The following is a 26014-nucleotide window of genomic DNA, read 5'->3' on the forward strand; positions in this document are numbered from 1 at the left end:
TGATGTTGGGAAAGATTGAGGGCACAAGGAGAAGGGGACGACAGAGGACGAGATGGTTGGACAGTGTTCTCGAAGCTACGAACATGAGTTTGACCAAACTGCGGGAGGCACTGGAAGACAGGAGTGCCTGGCGTGCTCTGGTCCACGGGGTCACGAAGAGTCGGACACGACTAAACAACAAGGTACACTGCGTATACTCAAAGGCAGCTCCCCTCCTCAGGGTCCTTCAGCGCCCCAGCCCTGAAATGACGCTGAAAACAGTGCTCCTAGGGTTCAATTTAAGCTCCAGTATCTCGGAGCCAATAGCTCCCCCTGCTTCTCCAGGCCGTGCCCGCTAAGGCTACTCCCTACTGCCTCGCTGGGCGCGCAGCTGCCTCCTCCTCCACTTCCCTCCCGTCACGTAAGCGGCAGCGGGTCACGTGCCTGGAGCCGGCAGCGGCGCGAGGGGGGGGGGCGGAGGCAGAAAGCCCGGCCTTGTGTCGCTCGGACGTGCTCGCGCCATGCTGCTGCCGTTGCCGTTGCCGCTCCCCGGCGGCCGTTCCCCGCCGAGGCCGTCCTCGCTCCCGCCCCTCCTCGCCCTCCTCCTGCTGGCCCTTCTGCCGGGCCCCGCGCGACCCATCTCCTTCCAGCTGCCGGGCAAGGCCCGCAAATGCCTGCGCGAGGAGATCCACCGAGACATGCTCGTCACCGGCGAGTACGAGGTCGTCGCCCCGCCGGGCTCGTCGAGCGGCCCGTCCGCCAACCTCAAGGTGCAGAGGGGAAGCGGGGGCTTCGCGCGGGAGGGACACCGGGAGGCTGACCCAGAATAGGCAGGCAGCGCCCCCACCCCCCGCCCGTGTTATTCACAGCGCGCCGTGAGAGGGCGGGGAGCCGCGGGCGGAGGCGTTGCGTAGGCCTTGGGGCGCTACCGGCGGCTCTGCTGCCTTCCAGGCCCTTCCCTTGTAAGGACACGTCAGCTTTGCGCGGCTCTCCTGATAAGGCGGAAGGCGGAACTAGGCCTCAGCTCCGGGCCCTCCTCTGCTCTCTTGAGGAAACACTCTTCCGTGCTTCGTACCCACGACAGCTCTTTTAACTTCCCATCTCTTCCCCACCCCCCACCCCCTCGCAGAGTTTTGCCCTCCTTAGTACAAGTTACAGGTAGGTAGCCGTGTTGGTCTGCCATAGTCGAAACAAAATAAAATAAAATTTCTTCCAGATGTCTCTAAGGTGCTAGTTCCTCCTTAGTACAGTAGTCCTTTGCTTTTGAGCATGCAGCCCATAGTCAGAGGGGGCTGTTGCATCCTCAGAATAAGAAGTGGACTGAAGAACTCCATCCCAAGTTTCAAGAGGAGGAAAGCATTCCCACCCGCCACCATGAAACAGAAAACAAAGAGAGTGGTTGTTAGGCTGCCAGGTGATGGAAAGATGAATTCCAGTGATGAAATGGTGCAACAGTTTGTAGTTTTCATGACAGCAGTGATGCTACCAAGACAGGTGTATCCCCGTGCTGTGAAAAGTCAGGGCTCTGTGACACGCTGTTCAATATTCCCCAGGCGCCAGGTCCGTTTTGCTATTGGGGCGAGTCCATTTGCAACAATGTGGTGGAGATTTCTTGCCAGGTTGGCTACTGGCATCTCCATCAAGCCTGCTGATTCAGGCGCAGCAAAAGACACGTCTTGTGCTTCTGCACTGCTGCGTGAATCATGGACCCCTTGCTGGGCATCTTAGTCCTCCATTGTCACATCAAGGAAAGTAAGTGCAGGGCTGAGTACAGATATATCTGACTGTCCCACAGCTTTTCCACAGGCCACACAAATGGAACTCACTGACCACAATTAAAAAAACCTCTGCCTTAGTACATAGTTAATACCATTTCCACTGTGTATGTTTCTCCTCACATACTGGGACAAGTAAATTGTGCTAAGAGTAAGCTATAGTCAAGCAGTGTAGTTGAGATCATAGAATTGTACCATTGAAAGGGACCTTGAGGGCTATCTAGTCCTACCTGCTGGCAAATAGACGTTCTGTTGTGGTGGCCACAACTTAGGCTTAAGGTGCCATTTAGCGCCTAGCTTCTATATCTGAGTTTCTAACACTGCTGTGACATTCTGATATTAGTTTTTGCAGCTGCTTTTGAATATAAGAGCAGAACAATTTGTTACAAAGCATATGGAGCAGCCCCATTTTGAGCAATCATCCTGGTACTAATAGAGTTAAACTTGGCCCATGTTCAGTTATTGGTACGTTGTGTGTTCCCATAGGGTTAGATAGTAGCTAATAATGTAGGGCCCTTGGTTTTGGCTGTTGGTTTTCAGCAGCAACCCCAGGTTATTTCTTGTGTTGATCTGTCCTAATTGACCAAGAAAAGGATTTTGCTTTGGTCTTGGATACCACGCAGTATGACCAGTCTGGGGAAGAATAATTGCAACTACTAGAGTGACGTGTCAGTTTTGGGATACACGGTCTGTTACATGCAACAGAGACTGCATTCCTAACCACCCTTCCTCTGGAATAAATCACACTGAAGTTGTGGGACTTATTTATGTCTGAGTCAGCATGCATAAAACAAGCAGAAAGGCCTGTGGCCCAGGTTTCTGTATATTAGTGGTGGGTAGATTTCATGCTGGCAGGATCTCCTTTGCTTTATTACTAGAATACTAACAGCCACCAACCAAAGCCAGGTGCAAAATAGTGGCTAAAGAGGCAATGTACTTTTGAAATAAATGAAGAGGATGTAACCCTGGAATTTGTTTTCGTTCCACAGCTTTCCTGTCACACAAAAAAACCATTATTGGTTTCTAATATTCCCTTCCTTCATCATAGTAGTCTAATTTAGAGGAAATTAGGGACAGGTTGGCGTAATGGTTAGACTATGACCTGGGAGACCAGGGTTCGAATCCCCATTCAGACATGAAGCTCAGTGGATAACCTTGAGCCAATCACCATCTCTTAGCCTAACCTACCTCACAAGGTTGTTGTGAGGATGAAATGGGGAGGAGAACCATGTATACCACCTTGAGCTTGGAAGATAAAGGTGGTATATAAATGTAATAAATAAATACGTGTTGGAAGGCATCCTGAAGGTGATCTCACCCAGCCCCTGTTCAGTGCAGGTTCTGTTACATAAGGTGTAACTACAGCATCCCTGACAGATAGCTCTCCACCCTCTGTTTAACTATCCCAGTGAAAGAGAGCCCATCTGAGGTAGTCGGTTCCCTTTATAACAACAGTTGGATCAGACCAGTGGCCAAGCTAGTCCAGCATCCTTATCTCACAGTGACTGACCAGATGCCTGTGAGAAACCTGCAAGCTAGACTCGAACACAACAGCACTCTACTCACCCATGATTCCCAGCAACTGATATTCAGAGGCATAATGCCTCTGACAGTAGAGGTAAAACATGGCTTGTAGTTGTTGTTAGCCTTGTTTTCCATGAATTTGTCTAATACAGTACTCTTTTAAAGCTCTTAGTGTGTGGAAGTTAGCTGAAATTTGCTTCCATGGAATTTTCACCTATTCCTTTTAATCCTGCCCTGTGAAGCAACAGAGAAGAAAAGTATTCTTCATCTTTTCATGACAGCCCTTCAATATATTTAAAGACCATCATCACATTCCTCCTCCCTCCCTTTCCATCTTCTCTAGGCTAAACACCCCCTAGTTTTTCAGCCGTTCATCATAAGACTTGGTTTCCGGGTTCCTCACCATCCTCTTTTGGACAAATGCTTCCTGCTGTGGAAGTTCTTAAGGTGTCAGAAAGATTCTGGGAATTAAAATGTATTTTTAAAAATTAGTTGTATCTCTTGTAAAAAGGCACTTGCTTCATAGGTGGGTGGATTCTGCCCGCCTGCCCCACTTCTGATGTTAGTTTTATACAAGTACTTTTTACACCATGTTGTCTGGTGTCCATTTGCCCCCGTTCCTCTCTCGGGGTGTATGCTTTCCTTCCTGAGACTTGGAAACAAAAAATTGTAAACATGTAAAAATTAAACAGCCTGCTTACGAAAGTACCACATTTTTCGTCCTATAGGGCGCACCGGCCCATAGGACGCACCTCGTTTTTTTTTGGGGGGGGGGGGGAAATGAATAAAAAAAAATTATTTCCCCCCCCCCCAGCCGCGGCTGCAGCCCCAAGCCTTGCGCACACCTGCCCAAAGCACGGGGCGCCCTCCGGAGGGCTCCCCGTGCTTCGGGCTGCAGGCTCCCGCCCCAAGCCTCACGCGCAAGCCTTGTGAGCCCGCGGGAACTCCCGCCGGGCTTGCAAGGCTTGCGGATAGCTTCCTGAAGCCTGGAGAGCTAGAGGCATCGGTGCGCACCGACCCCTCTCACTCTCCAGGCTTCAGCGAAAGCCTGCATTCGCCCCATAGGACACACACACATTTCCCCTTCATTTTTGGAGGGGAAAAAGTGCGTCCTATGGGGCGAAAAATACGGTACATTTTTCAGAAGTGCAGCACTACACATGTACTTGCGGGTTGGGTGGGTGGGAGTTGGATGTTACTATACAATGGCTGCTTTCACCCATAAATGATACAAAGCATGAATTGTCCTGTAAATTAGCAAATCACCCATGACTTGTTTCTCCAAAGCTTGGTTTGTTTTCCAACTATTCTTGCCTTGAGGCTCTGTAGCTTGGAGTGGGGTTGGCAAACAATTAATGGTGAAGTAAAGCTGTTGGGTTTAGACATAATATAGACCAAAATATAGTTAGAATCATAGAATTGTAGAGTTGGAAGGGACCCCAAGGGCCATCGAGTGTAATGCCCTGCAATGCAGAAATTTTGCCCACAGTCTGCCCTGGGTAGGCTCGAACCACAATCCATCTGGTTAACAGCCACACACACACACCCATTGTGCCAAAGGAGTTGAAACACGCCATGTTTCATAAGACAAACCATGGCTTCACATAGTTTATGGCTAGCAAACAAACCACCATTAATACACTGGACTGGGTTCAGACATCAAAACAAACCACAATTTGACTAAACAAACCATCACTTAGCATTAATTACCTAAAACTGCTGTTAATGATGCCTGTGTTTCACCCTCACCCAAATACTCATTATCCAGGAGTGGTCTAGCATGCTGGTCAATGAAGTCTTAACTTAGTTTGAGATTGTACATTAAGCATTCCTTCCCCCAGAAGGCCACACTGATGTAATAGGGTGTTATATGCCAGCAGCCTTTGTTGGGTCCTGACTTTGGCAATTGATGAAATAACTACAGAACAAATATCCTCTGCTCCAGGCATGTAAAGATCTCTGAGGCCTGGGGTGGGAGTCTTGTTAGAATAAAGTTATAAATTCAAGCAAAAAAGCAGTTGGTCTCTGGTGGGGACCCCCAGCTTGCTTACCCCTTCAAGGCCTGGGGCAGGTGTACCTGGCTCCCCCCACGTCTGCATGGGCCTGCTCTGCTCATCCAGAATAAAAAGTTTTAAAGTCGGGGTTTTTTTTACCAGCTGCTCACATTAGCACCTTAACTTGTCAGGCTAGACAAGTTCAAAATCAAATATCTTTAATACGGTCAATGACCAGCAAGCAATTTATAAAATAAAATATGACATTATAAGTAATATTGTGCTACAGGTAACAGTGGAAATATGGCCAAATCACAGAATTGGTGCTTATGTTTATGACCAGGTTTCGACTTTTAAGGTTTTAAGGATTCAATTCAAATGTCACTACTGTTTATTATCGTTCCTTCGATGTTTACTATTTGAACTCCGTTGCTGACATCATTGCTTGTCTTATTCTTGTTGCAATGTAACAGTACTTTGCCACAGGCCTGTTGATTTCGGGCTCTTTGTCAGCTAAGAGGTGTCTGATATAGGTATCGTCTATACTACGAGGTATTTTCCTCAGAATCGGCTCGATCAGCTCTTTTCTTGAGTCTCGGTATAATGGGCAATATAAGATGACATGCCCGATGGTTGGCTAGACAAGTTATTAATGATCACACATTAGTTTATTTTCCAGAGACAAAATTCTGCTTGAAGACCTTAGTCTCAGATCAGCTGTTGACTAGTATTTATCATTTGCAGTTAACAGTGATTCTTTGTCATGCCATTTTCACGTGTTTTAATAGCTCATCACTGTGTTGCTTGCTCTCTGATCATGACATCCCATAATTAACAGTTAGGCTTTCCGTTCTGGAAGAATGTACCCAATGTGCTAGTTGGTTACGTAGTGGAGGTTCTTTAATGGCTCTCATCCTACTTGATCTCAGTCTCGTGTGGGTGCTTATTGTTCAGGCTGGCAGTATGGGGAGAAAAGCTGTGTTTGTGAAGGATGATGATGTTACTGTGCATAATGCCAGAGTATTGTGGTGGAACATTTCCCCCTCCCTGAATGGCTGCTCCCCCACAATTGTGTAGGCTGACTTTTAAGCAGTTTGCCCATACTAGGTATACTTAGGGCAACGTGCCTGGCAGTATGTAGGCAACTATCTTCTTGTGCCAGATGAAGAGAAAAGTAGAGCTGGCATAATATATTTTTGGACGTGGCCCATCTAATGGTGGAAAGGAACTAGTTTGTGTGTGCATGCATCAGTCACTTCTTTATGGAAGAACCATGTTTAAGGAGAAGCTATTACTGTGGTAAACAAGGCCTCACATGGCTTTTAACATGCTCTCATGGGGCCTTTAAAGCTTGCTTTATTTTATGTTTGCTCCTTTGGCAGTGGGGGAGCATACAAATGTGCTGTCTCCTAGAGCTATTAGTTACGCAATTATAAATTATGCAATTATTGTCTGGTCACTGTAAACCCAAAACTTGTCCTACTCAGAGCTGCTGATAATGTATGTTTTGTAAAGTGAATGAGTTCATCCCTCCCCCCCCCCCATTCCCACATCTTCTTCTGGCTTTTGTTTTTAGTGGATGGTTTTATGGGAATGTCTTCAACTTAACATGCCAGAGGCTAATAATGGAGACAGTATAAATGAATTTGAAATTAAAATTTTAGCAAAAATCTCTTCACCTACGGTGGGGACAACCTATGGTGGGGACAAGGAAAGCACAGAAGTCAATTGCCCAAGTGTTCTAGGAAGATCTTTGTCTTCTCTTCCTCCCCCTCCCATAAAATTTAACATAGAACTTGGATGTTAACTACTTTTGCCTCCCTTATTTTTCGTATTTCCTACAGATTACTGACTCAGCTGGGCATATTCTCTATGTCAAGGAGGATGCAACTAAGGGCAAATTTGCTTTCACCACGGAGGATTACGACATGTTTGAAGCCTGCTTTGAGAGCAAGCTCCCTGTGGGTAAGTGTGATAGTCCCTGTTTGGTGCTCCTGGTATGCCTCTTCTCTACTTTCTCATCCATCTCTTGTACGATCCATTTAAAAGGGTAATGTTGAGCAAGGGCCAGGGGTATCTGCTTTGCCAAGTGTTTTGAGGTCTTCTGGACTGAGAGAGAACATTTAATCCCAAGGGAGTCAGTTCCTAAAATTACTAATGAATGCCAGTTGTTGCATTCCTTCCCAGAAGTGTTTGCATTTGAGCAGTGCTGAAATCACAATTGCCCACCCAAAGGAAATTTTATAATCCAGAATGAGACACAAGAAAAACAGGATCATAGAAGAGGACTGGTTGGCTATGACAGAAGTCTTATGAGTCTCTTCATGAAAGAAGTGCTTTGCTGTCTTCCACAGCAGATAGAGATGTGCAGTTACTGGAATTTTATTTAGGAGAGGGCCCAAATTCTCCACACTGTAGCCTATACACACCTGACATTGAGAGGGCATGGGCACAACCAACTGTTCCCAGCCAGTAAACAGAGAGGGGAAAGGAAGAAACACAGACACTGCAGTTGATTCTCCTTTCTGCTTCAGGTAGAAATTAACACCATTGTTCCCTGTTCATATGAGACATCCATGAGGGATTCCACCATCTGTACACTGAATTTTCTGTACAAGAGGCAAGGGAGTACTAAATTTGGTCTTTATCATTCCCTCACTTAGCTAATACTCTTTCTGTGCTGTGTGGTTCCTCAAAGTCAGTGTTAAGTCTTATTGTTCCCTACTCTATTGGTCCATGCACCCCTGCTTGTTCACTTCCACTTCTTGGAGATGGAACTCAGTCTCTTCATTAATCAGTTGCTAGCATCTCTAAACCAGCCAGAAACCCTTTTCTTGTAGAGACGTGGCACTTAGTTATAATGACCGAGGGTCCGTTGCATTGGTATATTCTATCACAAGAGGAAGAAGGGGAAGTGTGCAGGACGTTGATTATGTACCCAGATCTTGAGGGCAATTGCTTAATAAGTCTTAGAGCTGACATTTCCTTTGGGAGTGACGCATTTGCCCCTCTTCCTCATGAAGATTTGGGTTGAAGTTTAGGGCAAATAGTCCACAACACCTCCAGGCATATTTAATGCTGCTTCTCAACACAAATGGACAGTGGTCATCTTGTTGAGGTTCAAGGGAGCTTCCTGCTTTCACTGTCACTGTTGGAACTTCTAGGTCATATAAATGTCTTCTGTGCTATGAGCCCATGATGTACTTAGGTGGGACAGTCTCAATGTTCTGAATCTCAGAGATTTATTTATTTGTTAATTTTATGCCCCTCCTTTCCACAAGTTAACAGTAATACAAGTGCAACAAAATATTAAAAATACAGTCAAACAGCATTAAAAGTTTTTAAAAAACACTTAAAAACAAGCAGGTGAATCAAAATACTTGTTAAAACCAGCTAACAACATACTTACCAGTGAGCATATGTGTTATGGCCTTTCTAAATGTAAAAATACCTCTAGTCTACCAACGGAGGTCTATACTAGAAAAACTATGTTGGAGTGAAATTCACTACTGTTTTTAGGGGAAGAGTATATTCCTTGGCTAAAGTTGTATGCTTTCTGAGAACAGAAGAATATAGGTGTGGGATTTTATTAGAATACTTTTTAAATATGTTAATCTGATTATATGGGTGACGTAAATGTAACAGCATCATAAATGGGAGATAGACCTAAGTAGGCTCTTTAGTGCTACTCAGTAGCATCAGCAAAATAGTGTATAAGGCTCCTAAAGTGGAGCCTCATGACTAAACTCTAGGCTTTAAATTTAATATATTTATTAAATGATTCAAGAGTAAAGACAATCAGAGATGGTAGGTTGCATTAAAATAGAAGATTAGCAAAATACCCTGTATTGACAAGGAAGGATCCCAGGACACTATTCTGAGCAGTGTCCATCAAAGGCAGATGGGGACAAAGCAGCTATGAGTTCTGTTGAGGGGCCCCAAGAATACAAAAATTTAGTCAGGTTTGTCAGATTCTCCCTGTATGCATGAATGGTGTTGTTTAGCCTACCAAGGAAGGTTTTAAGAGGTGTAAATTTGAGGAGATATTTCTCTTCCCTCCCTCCCAGACACACTGTGTGGAAACATGCAGAACTTTAGTTATGTGATTGCTAGCTTTGGGGGTTATGCCTTAATAGTTTATTGTGCAGAAAAAGGGGAAGAGGTTGTTACAGACTGTTTTTGTCTTTTGAAGGATGTTGAATTTTCTGTGTCCCAAGATAACTAACGGCAGAATCCTGTTCATCTCAAACCTTGGTAGTTCCTATTACCAGCACAATGCACTGTAGCAGAATGCCCCTAAACAAATAATCTCTGCAGTTCTTTGTATTATTAGATTATTGGCATTAAGAAGTTTAGACATGTGTTCTGCAGAGTAGCTGAGGATCCTGTGGCGGTCAATGGCTTTAGGGTTTTAGCTGCCTTGAGAAGGCAGAGCTGCAACATTTGGGCGGTTGGGCCAGGTGAGGCCTGAGCAACTGTGATTTCTCAAGCACTTGGCCACAAAAATGAGGAAGAGGAAGCGAAAGGCACAGCTTTTTGCGCAGGGACCCCAGTAGAGGGAAGAGCTGCCTTGCAAGACTTAGGGAGATCCCCATTGTGAGCGCTAAATTGTTATCCCAGAGCTCTTCCCTTGCGTCACACATTCTGCTTTGGGGGCAGCACAGTTGTGCTTGTGTAATTCTATGCTTGTAACAATAAAATAATGATAAAATTATTATTTATATGCCACATATCTGACTGGGTTGCCCCAGCCACTCTGCTTCTTGTATTGTATGTGGAAGCTTGGAATATATTGCATGTGTTACTCACTTGCCTTATTGCTGTTTTGTATCCTCCACACCAGAATGACTTTTAATGATCTACTATGTAAAAATTAATTCTCCATAAGTATTACTATTGTTTTTTTACAACAAGCACATGTTGAAAGTCTAACCTGGAACATTCCTTTCATTCTCTTGTTCACCCTTTATTTATCTATTTATTTTGCTGTTGAAAGTGGAAGACTTTGTTAAAAAGTTCCTTCCCACAGGACCCATAACCAGAAATTGTTTTCTAACCATCAAACCTTAAGTGACTTTTTTGAATGAGTGTCAGACATACTTTATAACATTGTGTAACCAAAACAGTCAATTTTATTATGAGCTTGGATTTAGTCCAATTCTCTAAGCAGATACTGTACTGAGACTAGATGTTGCTGGATTCTTGGTTCTGATCTGAGGAACAACTTTGCAACTAAAAGTGCATGATCTGTAGGTTGCCTTGTTGCCTTGTAAATAGTTATCCCATATTGATTTTTATATGGTTCATCAATTCCAGACTGTTAAGCGTTTGGCTAGAATGTTGTACAAACTATTTTTCATATAAAACCTGCATTAGCAGTGATTCCTGCATTTCAGGAGACTGGACTAGATTATCCTTGGGAGGTCCCTTCCAACTCTACAGTTGTGTGATTCTATGGTTCTAAGGGAGATTGTAGAATCTACAGTTCTGTGGTTTATGTTTTTAAGGGAGATTGTTTTAAGTTTTAAGGGAGACTAGAATGTGTAATAGTGGCATGGAAAACACTTTATCTTCTAAAGTGGAAGTGACCATTTGGTTTTTTATTACACGTTCCAGCCTGTCAAGTATATTTTACTTGCTTATTCTCACTTTTATCATGAACATTTCCCCCCCCCCCCTAAGCAAAGAATATATATCATCACTTGGATTTTTTTTTAGTCAGTGTGGCATTGATTTCTGTATTTTCTCTACCTTTGAAGTCATTTGGGCTGCTTTGTCATTTCTCTTATTTAAAACATTTGTATGGTGCATATCCAACATGAGTTCTAAGCACTTTTAATTTATTATCCTGACAATTCTTACTTTTATGTTACAAGTTAGGCATATAGTCCATATGCTGTTCTTCCTGTCTTCCTGTCATCTCAGTGTAAGGACCCAAAGCTTTACCAGGGTTTCTGCAAGTTATGGACGTTCCTCATAATCCTGTACATTTTTATTCACAAGTCCATGCTGAGTTCACTTATGTCACTGAAATTAGTATTTTTCAAATTCACTGTGTAAACTAGTTTCCATGGCTATAGCAGAAATTCAAAGCCTGCATAAAAACTGGAAACAATGATTCTTGTGGCATGTGTAGCAGGGGACTGCCTTGCTCATTTACCATTATGAAAACTACATATATTTATGGCATCTTGGAAGCAGTCAGGAGCAGCACCATGGAAAGTACTCCTGTTTCTATCCAGTGAAGAAGAGCAGTTCTCTTCCCTACCCCCACACTGCGTTTCATATACTGTGCTGTGCTGCCACCTACCTGTGAATTGGGACACTGAAATAAATCTATCTTCATTGGCAGAATCATAGAAGGGTGGGTATATAAGAATATAAGAAATGCCTGCTGGATTAGGCCAGTAGTCCATTTAGCCCAGCCTCCTGCTCTCACTCTGGCCAACCAGGTGCCTGTGGCAAACCTGCAAGCAGGATTTAAGCCCCAAAGTACTCTCTCCTCCTGTGGGAACCAGCAGTTGCCCACTGGCTGCATGAAGTTGGCAGAAAGGATCCAGAAACTGCTGGTGACCATTCCTCAAAGGTACTGCAACAATGCCAACACCTGGTGCCTTCCCTGTTTCATGGAGGAGGTGAGACCACAGCCTAATGTATCTGATCCCAGTAGTAGAACAGTGTTAGAAACTCAGGTGTATAAGCTATCTCCAAATGGCAGCTTAAACCTAGGTTACAGCTGCCACAGCAGAATGTCTAGGCACCATTTTCCCCCAGTGGGATTTAGTCATATTATTATTATTTCATTTCTATACCACTTCATATTTTAAAGGGGGGGAATCTCAAAGCAAAGCGGTTTACAACACATCAAAACATCAAATAAAACAATCCTGAATAAAATAAATTAAAGCTTCAAGGAAAATATTTCAGATCCATCTCTAAGTGACATTTTGCTTTCCCCATATTTATTTACCTGCTTAGTTTATATAGTTGTCCTATAGCAGAAGTTAGGGTTGCCATATTTCAAAAAGTGAAAATCCGGACAGAAAAGTTGTTGAGCAAAATCGCAAAGAAATTGGATGTTTTTGAGCTATTTCTGAGGGAAATCTGCAAAAAGGACACCGCCGATTTCCCCAGACATTTCGCCAATTTCTGCCCAGACACTGCTCTCGGCTGCAGTGTTCCAAATATGTCTGGAAAATTCAAGGCGCATATGGCAAACCCTACAGAAGTACTCTAGGAGGCCAGTGTGGTGTAGTGGTTAGAGTGTTGGACTAGGACCTGGGAGATCAGGGTTCAAATCCCCACCCAATCATGAAGCTCCCCAGGTGACCTTGAGCCAGTTACAGCCTCTTAACCCACCTCACAGGGTTGTTGTAGGAATTAACTGAGGAGAGAGATGAACCATGAACTCCTTGGAGAAAGAGGTTGGGATATAAATGCAATAAATTAGCTTTTCTGCTTACCCGCTTAAGAAAGCTGGAAGGGAAAGCCAGATGGAGATGTCAGTTGCCAACCTGGCATCCAGAGATCTCCACGTGGTCACAATAGGACCTGCACCCGTCGCAAAATGGGCCTGGTGTCTGGCTAATTTCTAACATGGTATAGTAGAGGTGCATGTACTAGCTAGGGGCTCTTTGGTGGACAGAGAGTTTGGTTAGCTAGCTGCTTTTTTTGTAAGTCTGGGGGAGGCAGGCTGTTTGCATATGTTGCAAAACAGGATAGTTCCTCAATTTTTTAAAAAATGGGGGAGGAGGAGAACAGCCTCATACTATTTTCTCCACAGTGTTTTCATTGCCTGTCATGCTGAATGCAAACACCAGAATGACAAACTGATTGGCTAGATCATGGGCTCTTTATTATGTCCTGAGCTTGTTTTAAGATATCTGTTACCTTAAGTAATGCTGTGTCTGACATAACATGACCCAATTGATACTGTGCCATACTTCTTCCATTTGGCATAACTACAGTTTCGTAACCCCACTTAAAATCCTTTAATCCCATGCCCTTAAAAGTAATGGGTCAAAAAACAGCTGATCTGGGATTGGCAGATTAACAAAGAAAGAGAATTACTTCAAAGTAGAAATAGTAAGAAGCAATTATCCCCTTCGTCCAAAATAGCCAGATTAAAAAAGTGTATTCAAAACATTTCTCTTTTCTGACCAAGCTGACAAATGCAGCTTTCTTACGCATGCATATTCAGGAAGCAAGTCCCAATATTATCAGTGGGTCTTACTCCCAGGTAAGTGTTTATAGGAATGTGAGTAAGACCCATAAACTGGGGTGACTTATTTTGAAGTAAACATGCAAAGGGGTTGTTCACAGCATAGCTCTGATCTTAAGGCAGATGGTCATATTCTTTCTGGTCTACCTTGCTAGGTCCAGAACCTATTATCAGTGATGAGAACATAATTATCTAGGAACCGAGATCCTGAGGGAAAAAATGCATGCAGTTCTACCTCCCTTTTTTTCTTAAGAGATAAATAGTTGTACTTTGGGGCACTGCAGTTTAAGAAGGATATCAGCAAACTGGAATTTATCCAGAGGAGGATGGCAAAGATGAAGAGGGGCCTGGAGATAAAGTCCTCTTTGGGAAGGTTGAAGGACTAGGGTATGTTTAGCCTTGAGAAGAGATAAGTAAGAAGGATTGTGCCATTCAGATACTTGAGGAGGGCTATCACATTGTTCAGTGTTTCTCAAACTTTCTTCTCTGGGCCACACTTTCTGAATATAAATTTGCTCACACCACACTGAGTTTTTTATTGATAAGAAATACATTGGAAAACAAAAAGAAACAACTCCTAGCGGTGCTTGATTTATAACACAGGACACCAGTGTAAGCACACTACACCCTTTGAGAACCACTAACATAGATGATGGAGCAAATCTATTTGGTATTGTCCTAGAGATCAGACTCCAAAGCAAGTAGTTAAAATATAAAGTATTCTGTCTAAACACTAGGAAGAACTTCCAAACAGTATAAACTGCTACCATCATCATCATCATCATATAGTAGACTTGTAAGTTGCTTAATACACAGAGGGTTCCAAACAAATTGAAACATACTTAAAAACAAAAACATAAATACATTGTAATGTTAACACATGCAGAAAGAAACATGCATTTCATGAAAAATATATACAACAACACACCCACCCACCCAGTAACAGCTGCCAGAAGCTTTGGCAGCACACAAACAACAGACACAGCATCATCTTCATAATCTATCAAATGAGAAAAAAATGTATTTTATTACCTTGTACCAAAACTATGTCGGTAGAGGCACCAAGTGGACCTCACTGGGGAGAGCTTTCTGCAGTGGAACAAACTGCTTGAGAGGAAGGTGGGCTTTCCTTAGTTAGAAACTGTTGAGGTTATAGTAGTAGTGGATTTCCTGCATTGGCAGGGGTTGAACTGGATTATCAAGGGGTAAATTGCAGAGGGAAGACCCTCTAGACCAGACCTGGTTGCTTGGGAACTATTTATACTCACTAGATAACCAGGTTTGTGGCAGTTTTAAAGTTTGGGGTTGGGGAGGAATAATTTGAATAAGGAGAAGGGAGGTAAGAAGGAGGGCAGGGGTCAATCAGGTATTATAGCAGTGCCACAAGGGTTGTTTCTGATTTTCCATTCCACAGTGGTTTTATATTTGGCTAGGTGAACTTTAACTTAAGAAAAATCTGGTCATTGTGTTACTATTTTTCATCTGTTCAGTCTAATACACCACTTCAGGTTTATACTCGCTTTTCTCTTTGGCTGGAATTAGCACTTGGTTCTTACCAGCTTGTCTAGCTCTAAACTGATCCCATGTTTCCTTATTGCTAGAGAGTGGAACGAAGACCAGGAAATCAGAGTGCCTGGTGTTTTGCACGCTCCACATGCTTCATTGCAGCTTGTTCTCATTACTTCTCAGAGTTCCTACCTTAGCCAATGCTATCTGTAGATTTTTCTGTGATTTTGGGCATAGTTGGGCTGCGTCTTTAGCTGTTCCGAGGCTTGTACAGGAGGAGAGCCGCAAATCCCTCCCTGCTGTGTATTGGGGGGCGGGTGGCTGGGAATTTCCTGGCAGCCTGAGCACTTCATACAATGAATCCTTTCATTGCAGTTCCAGGAACAGGGCGGATGCCAGACCAGTTCGTGACCTTGAACATGAAGCATGGAGTAGAAGCAAAGAACTACGAGGAGGTACATCTCTGCTTTTGCTGCCTGTGCCTCTTGATTCTCTTCCTGACACTCACGTGACAACTGTATGTGGCCTTGAGGCTCACAGTTCAATGCTGTTTTCCCAGTCTCCCTGATTCCTAGGGCTTCCCTGAGTAAAGCGCTCATCTAGAACAGTTTTTTTGAAGTTGCTAAACACATTTTAGTTAGGAATCTGCTGCTTGGCACGGAATTTATCAGCTATGAAGCTGAATTTATTCGGAAAACAGGATATATAGCATTTTTTCGCTCAGAGTGGCCAGCCAGATGTCTACAGCAGGCTTGCAAGCAGGACCCAAGTTGAACAGAACTCCCTCAGCTTGCAGTTTCAAACAACTAGCATTCAGAAAAATACTGCGCCTAACACTGCTGACATTGCATGAAGCTACCTTGTGCTTTGTTGGACTACGGATCCATCTAGCCAAGTACTTATGGCTCTCTTAAAAGCTCAGAAAAGGTCTTTCTAGGGATGCCAGGGATTGAAACTTCAGTCTTGTGCATGCAAAGGGTAATGCATAATTCAGTAGTAGTGCATTTTCTTTGCACGCAGAGGGTCTTGAATCGGTATCTCCAGTTAAAAGGATCTCTGGCAGGAAGTACTAGCAAAGACTCCTGCCTGAGATCTTGGAGACCTGATACAGGACTACATGGATCAGTACTATCCGACTGGGTAAGACAGTTTCATTTGATGCAATCCAGACGAAAGTAACTCTCATATGTTCAGAGTACTAAGATATGACCTTTCCCTTTTTATACTGCTTTTTGATGGCCATGGACCCTTTTCATAAATTTCACTTCTTTTCCTGCACAGACTGGGATAGGAGCATGATAGCAGTCTAAAATAAACATTTCATGGTTGCTTTATTCACAATTTTCCCCAATGTAGAAAGAGATTATCTTAACGCAGGGAGAAATTTTTTGTTTCATATATAGCTTTTACAGCTGATTGGGTGCATTCATGGATAGGTCTATCAATGGCTAATAACATATGGCCACTAAATAAAGTTTCCCATCTTCAGAGGCAGTATACTGGGATAGACAGTGGCAGGGAAGGGCCATTGCTCTCATGCCTTGTTGACATGCTTTGTTAAGAGAGTCAAAACAGAAACCTATATAGTTTTTGTTGTTGGAGACTCAAGGTGCTTCTGAATGCTATTTTCCCTTATATTGGTATACTTAAATGGGAATGAGGGGGCACTTAATAAAATAAATTATGAGTGCAGAGGTCTGGTACTGTGCTGATTTGGGGGTCCTTTTGGACTAGCAGAAAACAGCAGGAGAATCGGTGCAATCCTTATGCGTGGATTGCATATGTCAGGAGTGCAGATTCTTTTTACAGCCATGTAATCCTAAAAACATGTCCTTAATGAGAGAAGATGTTGGTTTAACAGACGATTGGAGTCCAGTAGGCACCTGCGACAAGGTATACGGGCGAGAGGGCAGAGGCTAGTAGCTGATAGCTGACCTCATGAATTGAGGTACTTTTCAGGATATTGAGTTTTGTGCGAAAACTGTTCCCAGCTTTTCAGTATTTTTCTCTTGTTAAACACAGCATTGTGGTTTTTTTTCTTTCTTTCTTCATCCTTGCTTATGAAAAACCAAACCCAAACAAAAAAGTGACAGAACTTGTAAAGTTCTCCTGAAACTGTCAGATTCTGCTTGGTAGAGTTATGGCCATGTAGCTTCCTAAGCCTTGATTTTATCATTCAGAACTAAAACATGAGAGGATTATTTAATCCAGTAATTTAGCTACCGGTAAATTATGAAAAGCTGCTGTTTGCTGTCTCTCAAGGTTTGATTGCCCCCTTGTGGCCTTGCAATGAACAGCCACCATTGTAGTAAATCTACTGTCCTATTGTTTGTTCTGTTACAGGGGTGAGTGACCTCGATGTCATTTCTCTACCTGGCCCACTGCCCTCTCAGGCTCTGCCCCTCTCCTCACCTCCACCCACTCCTCCTGTGCCCTGCTGCTGTGATGAACTGTCACTGCCCAGCTGCACTGCAGCTACATTAAACCCCTTGCAGTTTGAACTTGCGGAAATGTTAAACCCATTACTGTATTCGGATATAGCTCCTCCAACTATGCTCTTCCCAAATAGCTTTTCTGGCCACATGAGACTTGTTTTCTGTGCTACAGATGAATATGCTTATTAATTTAATTTTTTTAAAGATTATTTAAACGTTAATTTAAAAGTGCCTAGAGGCCACCAAGCTGAACTAGAAAAAAAGGATACAGTGCACCCGCTGCTATTGTTCACAAGTCAGAAAAATCAGGACAACGTAGAACAAATTATTTTTTAAATAATTGACAAAGGAGGGAAGTACGGATACATTGCCCTTCTCCATTAATGGTTATTATAGGCAATGGAGGGAAATGAAACAGGAAATCACTGCTTCCCTTGCTTGTGAATCATTCTAGTGCCTTTACTCTCATTGGCCAGACATCAGAGGGTGGGATCGGGTTTTCTAAACCTTTGGTAGCATATTTCCTGAACAGGGATGTATGGTGCAACTTGGAGAAATATGTGAGCAAAAAAGTTAAAAGAGATGTCCTTCCCATGCTTATTCAAAAGTAAGTCCAGCTGTGTGCAGTGGAGGTTACTTGGGCAAATGTGTTTAAGGTAAGCCTCAGAGACTTACTTTGCTACATTTTGAAAAACAATAACATAAAATAAAAAATGCAGAACAATGGCCTTCAACATTCTCAAAGCCAGGCACCATCATTAATCCACATCTGTAACACAGAATGCTCTCTATTTTTTTTACCATGTATGTCCATTTTTCTTCTTTCACAGTGTTGTAGTGGCAAAGGAGGCTAGGTCAATGTGTTCCCTACTTCTGTTGTAGCAACAAAAAAGTGGATTCTTAAATTAGGGGTTGTACCCAGGCCCATGTGGGAGGCACAGGGGCAGCCAGGTATACTTGCCCTGGGGGAGGCCTAAGAGGGCCAGGGGACCCTGACGGGCCACTGTCATGCCAAGACCGACCTGGGCCTAAGACAAGCTCTGCATGGGCCTGGTGATACCAGATTACTCTTAGGCTGCAGTCCTGTACCCATTTAGCTGGGAGTAAAGCACTGCAGTGGCTCCCTATATGCTCCTAGGCTCAATTCAAAGTGCAGGTGATGGTTTACAAAGCTTGGGGTCCAGATACCTGCAGGAGCTCCTCATTCAATGCAAGCCAATTCAGTCCTTAAGATTGGTAGGGTAGGGTTTGTTCACTGCCCCCCGCCAGGGTTTAGATTAAAAGGATGTATAGATGGGCCTTCTCTGTAGTAGGTCCCCTACTCTGGAATAATGGCGCTTAGCGATGCAACTGTCCCACATTGTGAGGTTTCAAATGCTGATTGAAAACATCTTTATTTGCCCAGGCTTTTGTAGTTTGATAAGTAAGAGGTGTACTCCTCATCAGCAATGCATGCATATCTGTTCTTAATTAATCTACAAAATTTATTAAATGTTTCTTGTGCTGTCCATGTGGAGCAGCAAAATGAGATTCCTCTCACCAAACATTTTGTGCTCCTCTGAAATACCTCCTCTTGAAATTTGTCAAAAAGTGTAGTGTAAAATGCAAACCAAATTGACACTTGCACCACAGAGAATGCAAATGAAAGAACTGAAAACACTTGGGTAGACATCCATATTTGCTATAGGGAGAGGCTACCGTCTTGTTAAAAGGTTGCCTTTGCACATGTACCTCCCCTCCTGGGAAATGCAAATATGGGTGTCTAATTATAGATGGGGGGTGTTCAAAATTTATTTATTTGTTTGTTTGTTTAATAACATTAATATACTGCTTGATTGTTTTAAAACAAGAAACTATCAAAGTGGCTTTGTCACTGGTTTAGGCACTGGAAAATTTCCTAACATCTCTAAGAAATTAAGGATATTGGAGATTCTGTTGGCTGAAAAACTATGGCTTTGTTGACCTCAAAACTCTACTGTGAAGGCTTCCAGATTATTATTTTAGGTTACCCAGGAGGGGAGATGCATGCCAAGGCACTGAAAAGGAGGCAATTGAACAAGAAGACATCCTCCCTGGTTACGAACAGCAGATGTGGATGTCTAGTCAAGGCTCTCCCCCCGCCCTCCCCATTCTTTCATTTGCATTCTCTGTGGTGCAAGTGGTTAGTTAGTTTGGTTTTGATTTTGTCGCTAGAGACTATGCCACAGACAGGACTGTTTGCATCAGGACTCTCTTTTCAAGTGATGAGGACACAATCTTATTCTGGCTGTGATTTTCAGTCTCTGTCTCTCTTTTTCACAGATTGCTAAAGTAGAGAAGCTGAAGCCACTGGAGCTGGAGCTGCGACGCCTGGAGGATCTTTCAGAGTCTATTGTCAATGACTTTGCCTACATGAAGAAGCGGGAAGAGGAGATGCGGGACACCAATGGTACGTACTCAGGGAGTACAGTGGTACCCCGCAAGACGAACGCCTCGCAAGACGGAAAACCCGCTAGACGAAAGGGTTTTCCGTTTTGGAGGCGCTTCGCAAAACGAATTTCCCTATGGGCTTGCTTCGCAAGACGAAAGCCGATAGGGAAATCTCCAGGACAGCGGGGAAGCGCAGCGCGTCTTCCCCACTGTCCTCGGACCTCCTCCCGCCGCCCGGCATCGGAACGAAGCTCTGATGCCGGGTGGCGGGGCCGCGAAGCCTGGGCGCGCTGATCTCAGCGCGCGCAGGCTTCGGCATGCTGGCAACTCTCCGCAAGCAGCGGGAGCGCTCCCGCTGCTTGCGGAGAGGTCCGCGAAGCCTGTCCAGGACAGCTTTTGAAGGGGGGGGGGAGCAAAGACTTTCGCCCCCCGCCCGCCTTCAGAAGAGGTCCAGGACCTCTTCTGAAGGCGGGCGGGGGGCGAAAGTCTTTGCTCCCCCCTGCCTGCCTTCAAAAGCCATCCGGGACAGCGGAGAAACGCGCTGCCTTTCTCCGCTCTCCCGGGAAGGCAGGCGGGGGGAGCAAAGACTTTCGCCCCCGCCCGCCTTCAGAAGAGGTCAAGGACCTGTTCTGAAGGCGGGCGGGGGGGCAAAAAACTTTGCTCCCCCCCCCCCCGCCTGCCTTCAAAAGCCGTCCGGGACAGCAGAGAAACGCGCTGCCTTTCTCCGCTCTCCCGGGAAGGCAGGCAGGGGGGAGCAAAGACTTTCGCCCCCGCCCGCCTTCAGAAGAGGTCCAGGACCTCTTCTGAAGGCGGGCGGGGGGCGAAAATCTTTGTCCCCCCTGCCTGCCTTCCCAGGGGCTTTTAAATCGCCCCGGACAGCGGAGAAGTCCTCCGCTGTCCCGGGCGATTTTAAAATGCCGCCCGCCAGCATTTTAAGATTGCCCCGGACAGCGGAGAAGTCCTCCGCTGTCCCGGGGTTTTTTAAAATGCTGGGGGTGGGAAGAAAAGCCCTTGTCCCCCCCCCCCAGCCTTCAGAAGAGGTCGGGGGACAGACTGTCCCTGGACCTGGTCTGAAGGAGGTTTCCCTAGGAACGCATTAATTGATTTTCAATGCATTCCTATGGGAAACCGTGCATCGCAAGACGAAAAACTCGCAAGACGAAGAGACTTGCGGAACGAATTAATTTCGTCTTGCGAGGCACCACTGTACTATTGTTGTTATGTTTCTCTCACTAATGCATATGGTTAGGGATAATGTTGCCATGATGCTTACTTGATACCTGCTTTATAGTGTAGACAAGGCTGTCTGATGCATCATCTATCAACTTATAAACATACTGTTAAAATCACTGGAATGTTTCACCACCATAACTGTTATGCTGCTATGCCCATAAGCCCCCTTTCCACCAAATCTACTAGAGTCATGGCACTCCCTTCTCTTTACACTCACTTGGGATTCTGTTACTTTCTTGTTATCATCTGCAGCCAGGACTGTTCTTATCTGGCCCCAAGAAAATTCGAATTCTCTGTGCGAAATATAATGGGCAAAATTATATTTTGTACTTATTTGTATAAACAACTTCAGTGTGTATTTAACTCTGATTAGCTTTTGTAGAATTTTGACTCCCCCCCCCCCTTCCAGTGGGAAGTGTGATACAGAAATAGAGGTATAGGCAAGAGGTTGGCAGCAGAGGTATAAAAATTCTATGGTGAAGGAACCAATATTCTTGTGTGGCCGACAGGCTCCATCTGTGAACACCAAAGCCTTTCGCAAGAACCCCTGTATAATAATAGTAATAGAAATGGTAATAATTTCCGCCTGCACAATTTTCAAATTTAAGTAGCCATGAGAGAGGATCTTGAGTTGCCCTTTTTTTTAACAGAATGAAAGCTGAGCCTTTTTTGGATCCACTTGGCCCACAGTTCAAAGAGCTTATCTTTCTAGTACTTAGTTTTATATGAATGCTTCGGGTGAATAGATACTAGGTGGTTTGTGGGGTTGAAAGCATTGGAGGGCTGGCTTAGGGATTATTGCCATTTGTTCTGAGTAACAAGCTTTTTGTTTTTTGTTTTTCCCGTTTCAGAATCTACCAACATTCGGGTACTATACTTCAGCATTTTTTCGATGTTCTGCCTCATTGGACTGGCTACCTGGCAGGTCTTCTATTTGCGTCGTTTCTTCAAGGCCAAGAAGCTGATTGAATAGGGGCAGTTTCCCCTCTTTTAAACCCCAGCAGAACAACAGAGACCCAACTATGGCTGTTCAGAGCCACCTCAGGGTTGACCTGCCAAACAGAGCTTTTTCTGCAATGGCTCCCCAGGGGGAGGGAGGGAAATGCTGGTATAGAACACGGTCAGGATGCTTCTGAACTATTATTGGATAGACATGGAAGACGGTGGGAGTTGTGATTTTGGGGACTCTTGGACAGGGATGAAATAAAACTGTCATGACAGCTGTGGTTGGCTCTTACGCTGTCTTTTTCTCTCCCTTACAAATGAGGTCAGCTGACCTCTTCTCATATGTCACCAGATTGATCCTCTAAAACCACTTGAATACATGCAATTTGTTAAACTTTCAGCATTCTATCTCTTACCACAGAGTTTTGAGAGGGAGCCACTCGGATTCAACCATCCCAGAAGCAGATCTTGTTGCAAATTGATCAGTAGCTACACTTTTGGAGTGGAGAAGGAACTGCCAGTGGCATTTGTCTGTCAGAATATTTGATATTTTTATGTGTAGAAGCAGGAAGGACAGTTGGAAAATAACAGAGCTGTGTTGTTTAAATTACAGAAGAAAGGCTTTATCTACAAATGCTCTTGTTTTCATCCTATCCCATTCTCTGAAGTCATTGCTTCCCTTGTTCTAAAATGAAGCAGTTCTTGAAAGCACCTTGGATACTGTGAAAAGCCATTTATAATGGTAAGAGGCACCAGCTTGATGCATACTTGAATACACAGTTGGGTTAATCCTTAGGGGAGGGGGAATAGGTCTCTTCTCCCTCACCCCCATGGGCGATATAAAACCCTGTCTTCTACCAAAGATAGAAGTTGGGGCAATCTTAGACCTGCATTTTAATGAACTTGTAAGTTATATCCAGATGCTTATAACCCACCATATAACCCTGGGGAATCTGCCAGGGTTAATTACCCCCATATCAACCTTGAATTACTGGCATGGCTGGGGACCGTTTGTGTGGGAGGCAGCTATTTCCCACAGCAAGAAACTGGAAGTTATTTGGATGCAAAATGGCAGGCAGGTGAGTCAGTGGGAGCAACTGTAGATGAGCTGTAGTGTCGTTTCAATTTTTAAGACATTTGTGCCTTTTCTGGGCTCTACAAGTTTCAGGGCTTATAGCAGCAACAAATATATCATCCCTGATTCAAAACATATCAATTTTCAGATCAGTGTATCACAAAAAATGTCTTGGGTCCCAACTTAAATTCACAAATAAATCTTAATGTCCCCTCCTTTCCCTTGCAGGCACTTATGTCCCCTAAAAAGCCCCTTGGCAGGGTTGGGGCCCCTCTTGGACAACACAGGATGATACACAAGGGGAACAGGGGAAGCAGGGAAATCACCCCAAATCCATTTTGAATCCTAAGGATGTTTGTGAAGGGGAAGTTTCCCATCCTTGTCTCCCCTCCCTCAGCCACCCTCCCACTCCCCATCCCACACTGAAAAACCAGGGGATACGGATAGTGGCCAGTGGAGAAGGCAGAGAGAAAATGTCCTTCTGCAAATTTCCTTAAGCATAAATGTTGAGAGCTAACTACACCAATCAGAAACGCTGGAACTTGTAAAATGTCTCTTCTCCCACTGCCCAAAATTACTGTTGTGAGTTTTGCCTTCATGTCTCCAGTGCTGCTTTTAAATTCAGAGCTTAAGACCTTTCCTGCTTATCTTTTTTTACTTTGGAAACAGTTAATAAATAGAAACTGTGCTGGAAGATTGTGCTGCAGATGTAGTGAGTACTTTTGGGCTCCTCTTTTTAGACTCCCATAGCAAATTTTCTACAGTTCAAAGCAAAAGCATCTTTTTGGTACCCTGTTGGCCTTTCATTTTAATTTGCCACTACTTTGCCAATGAGAAATGACCTTTTTTGATAGGTTATGTGACGTCTTGAGAACCATTAAACTTTAACCTTAGTGGTGTAGCTTGACATGGCTTCACTTCTAACTTGTGGTGTAATTGAAGCTGAGTAGAACGGGCAGTGGAAACCTGTAACAAGCGGGTTGGGGATTTGTCAATTTTTCTCAATAAAAGTTTTTGCGGGGGGGGACATGCTCTCCAGTCCGGTGTCTCTGTAAATCTTTGAAAAGCTTATGCATTAATTTACTTAATGGGTTATTTCCTTCTAGCACCTGTTACTTAAGTAGATTGTTTGTTTGTTTGTTTGTTTGTTTGAAAAAAGCATTTCTAAACTGTTAATTCGAAGCGGTGTACAAAAATGCAAGCATAAAACAATAAAAGAGAAATCTAGTAAAAACAGGATCAAGCATTATAGGTCAGGATTAAAAAGGCCTGGGTGAAAGTCTTATCTTTACAAGACACCAGAATCATTACTGTACTGTGCTTCAGTGTACAGGTATAATAACTTACCTCATTTATCATCCCCACCAAGAGAGGCTTACGATTAAGTAGGAACTTGAACCTAGAACCCTACAACGAAACCCAGAGCTTTACCCAGAATATCATACTGACCCAAATAGCAAGCTCAACCATCCCTAGTTCTTAACATTAAATGGTTTTCAAGTTGTAGAGCAAAGCATGGTAGCCCCTTTGCCAATAAATCAGTTATCTCTGAAAGGGTTAATTAAAACTAAAAGAGACTTCTCTGGATAATCGTATCAGAACGCAGAAAACTCTTCATGTTTACTAGATCTCAGCCTAAAGGTAAAGGTAAAGGGACCCCTGACCATTAGGTCCAGTTGTGGCCGACTCTGGGGTTGCGGTGCTCATCTCGCTTTATTGGCCGAGGGAGCCGGCGTACAGCTTCCGGGTCATGTGGCTAGCATGACTAAGCCGCTTCTGGCAAACCAGAGCAGCACACGGAAACGCTGTTTACCTTCCCGCCAGAGTGGTACCTATTTATCTACTTGCACTTGGACATGCTTTCAAACTGCTAGGTTGGCAGGAGCAAGAACAGAGCAACAGGAGCTCACCCCGTTGCGGGGATTCGAACCGCCGACCTTCTGATCGGCAAGTCTTAGGCTCTGTGGTTTAACCCACAGCGCCACCTGCGTCCCAGATCTCAGCCTAGTCCCTGCCTAAAACAAACACTTTCTGCATGTTCTCTCTATTAAACTACTTTTTGTGAGTTTCCTGAAGGAAGAGCAGCATGTGTGTGTGTTAAGTCAGTGACGGCAAACCTGATTGCTCTTAGGCTTGGTGGATGGAGCCATTGCACACAATTAACACATCTGATATGTCAGTTAATAAAATTAGCTGAAGGAATGCTAGCAGCTTGATGTCTGGGGTGCTTGTGCTAGCAGCAAGCCTTATGAGGGAGTGGGGACTGATTTGTATCCTTGTTGCTTTGGAACAGGAGTTGATTCTGTATGGATTGTGTGAAATTCAGCACAATTGTGCATCCCCCCCCCCCCCGTACCATGTGCATATGATGTATGTTTACCAGGTTTCCAAGCTTCCTAGTTTCAGCTGTAAACAACAGCAGCCTTAAAACAGAGCTTGCATGGCACTTCTAACAGAGCACTTGCTTTGGGGTAAAAAACAGTTACATTTGAAGGAACTCAACCCTGCTGGAAGTAGTGTTACTTAACCACATTCCAAGGTGCACTGCATGGGGATGTTGACTGGGAATGGCAGATGAGGATGGTAATAAAGTGTTTTCCCTCCGAACCACTCAACTGACTCCCAATCACAGTTGACTGAAGTGAAAGATTACAAATCTGAATGCAGGTTGTTTTCAAAGGAGTTTGCAACCTGATAACTGGCAAGTCAGTGAAATCCATCCTTCTGTGTGTATCAAGTTTAGTCTCATTGCACAAAGAACTTGCATTGCAGGTTACAACTAGCCCGCTTTAGAGCTACCTTCTCTAGACTACCGTATTTGAATAGTGCCGAGTCAAATACCTCCGAGGGCTTGTTCAGTCAGATGTGAAGAAGTCTAGTTTGAAAGTACAATGTGAGATCTTTAAGAAGGGGAAATT

At 44.1% G+C, this 26014-nt stretch overlaps 1 protein-coding gene across 1 annotated transcript; it reads left to right on the top strand.

The window, feature by feature from the left end:
• The first annotated feature begins 449 nt into the window (after positions 1–449).
• TMED10 (transmembrane p24 trafficking protein 10) lies at positions 450–24121 on the top strand. The gene is made up of 5 exons (XM_028719425.2): positions 450–749; positions 7117–7237; positions 15375–15454; positions 19736–19862; positions 21928–24121. Exons 1-5 carry the CDS (start codon positions 501–503, stop codon positions 22047–22049), a joined length of 699 nt encoding a protein of 232 aa, XP_028575258.1. The 5' UTR covers positions 450–500; the 3' UTR covers positions 22050–24121.
• The last annotated feature ends 1893 nt before the right edge of the window (positions 24122–26014 follow it).

The sequence above is a fragment of the Podarcis muralis genome, chromosome 1, assembly GCF_964188315.1.
Source record: "Podarcis muralis chromosome 1, rPodMur119.hap1.1, whole genome shotgun sequence".
NCBI classification, from domain to species: Eukaryota; Metazoa; Chordata; class Lepidosauria; order Squamata; family Lacertidae; genus Podarcis; species Podarcis muralis.

Coding starts and splice junctions, on each gene's coding strand:
- TMED10 (XM_028719425.2), top strand. CDS start 501: ATGCTGCTGCCGTTGCCGTTGCCGCTCCCCGGCGGCCGTTCCCCGCCG. Junction 750..7,116: donor GCCCGTCCGCCAACCTCAAG/GTGCAGAGGGGA, acceptor TATTTCCTACAG/ATTACTGACTCAGCTGGGCA. Junction 7,238..15,374: donor TGAGAGCAAGCTCCCTGTGG/GTAAGTGTGATA, acceptor CTTTCATTGCAG/TTCCAGGAACAGGGCGGATG.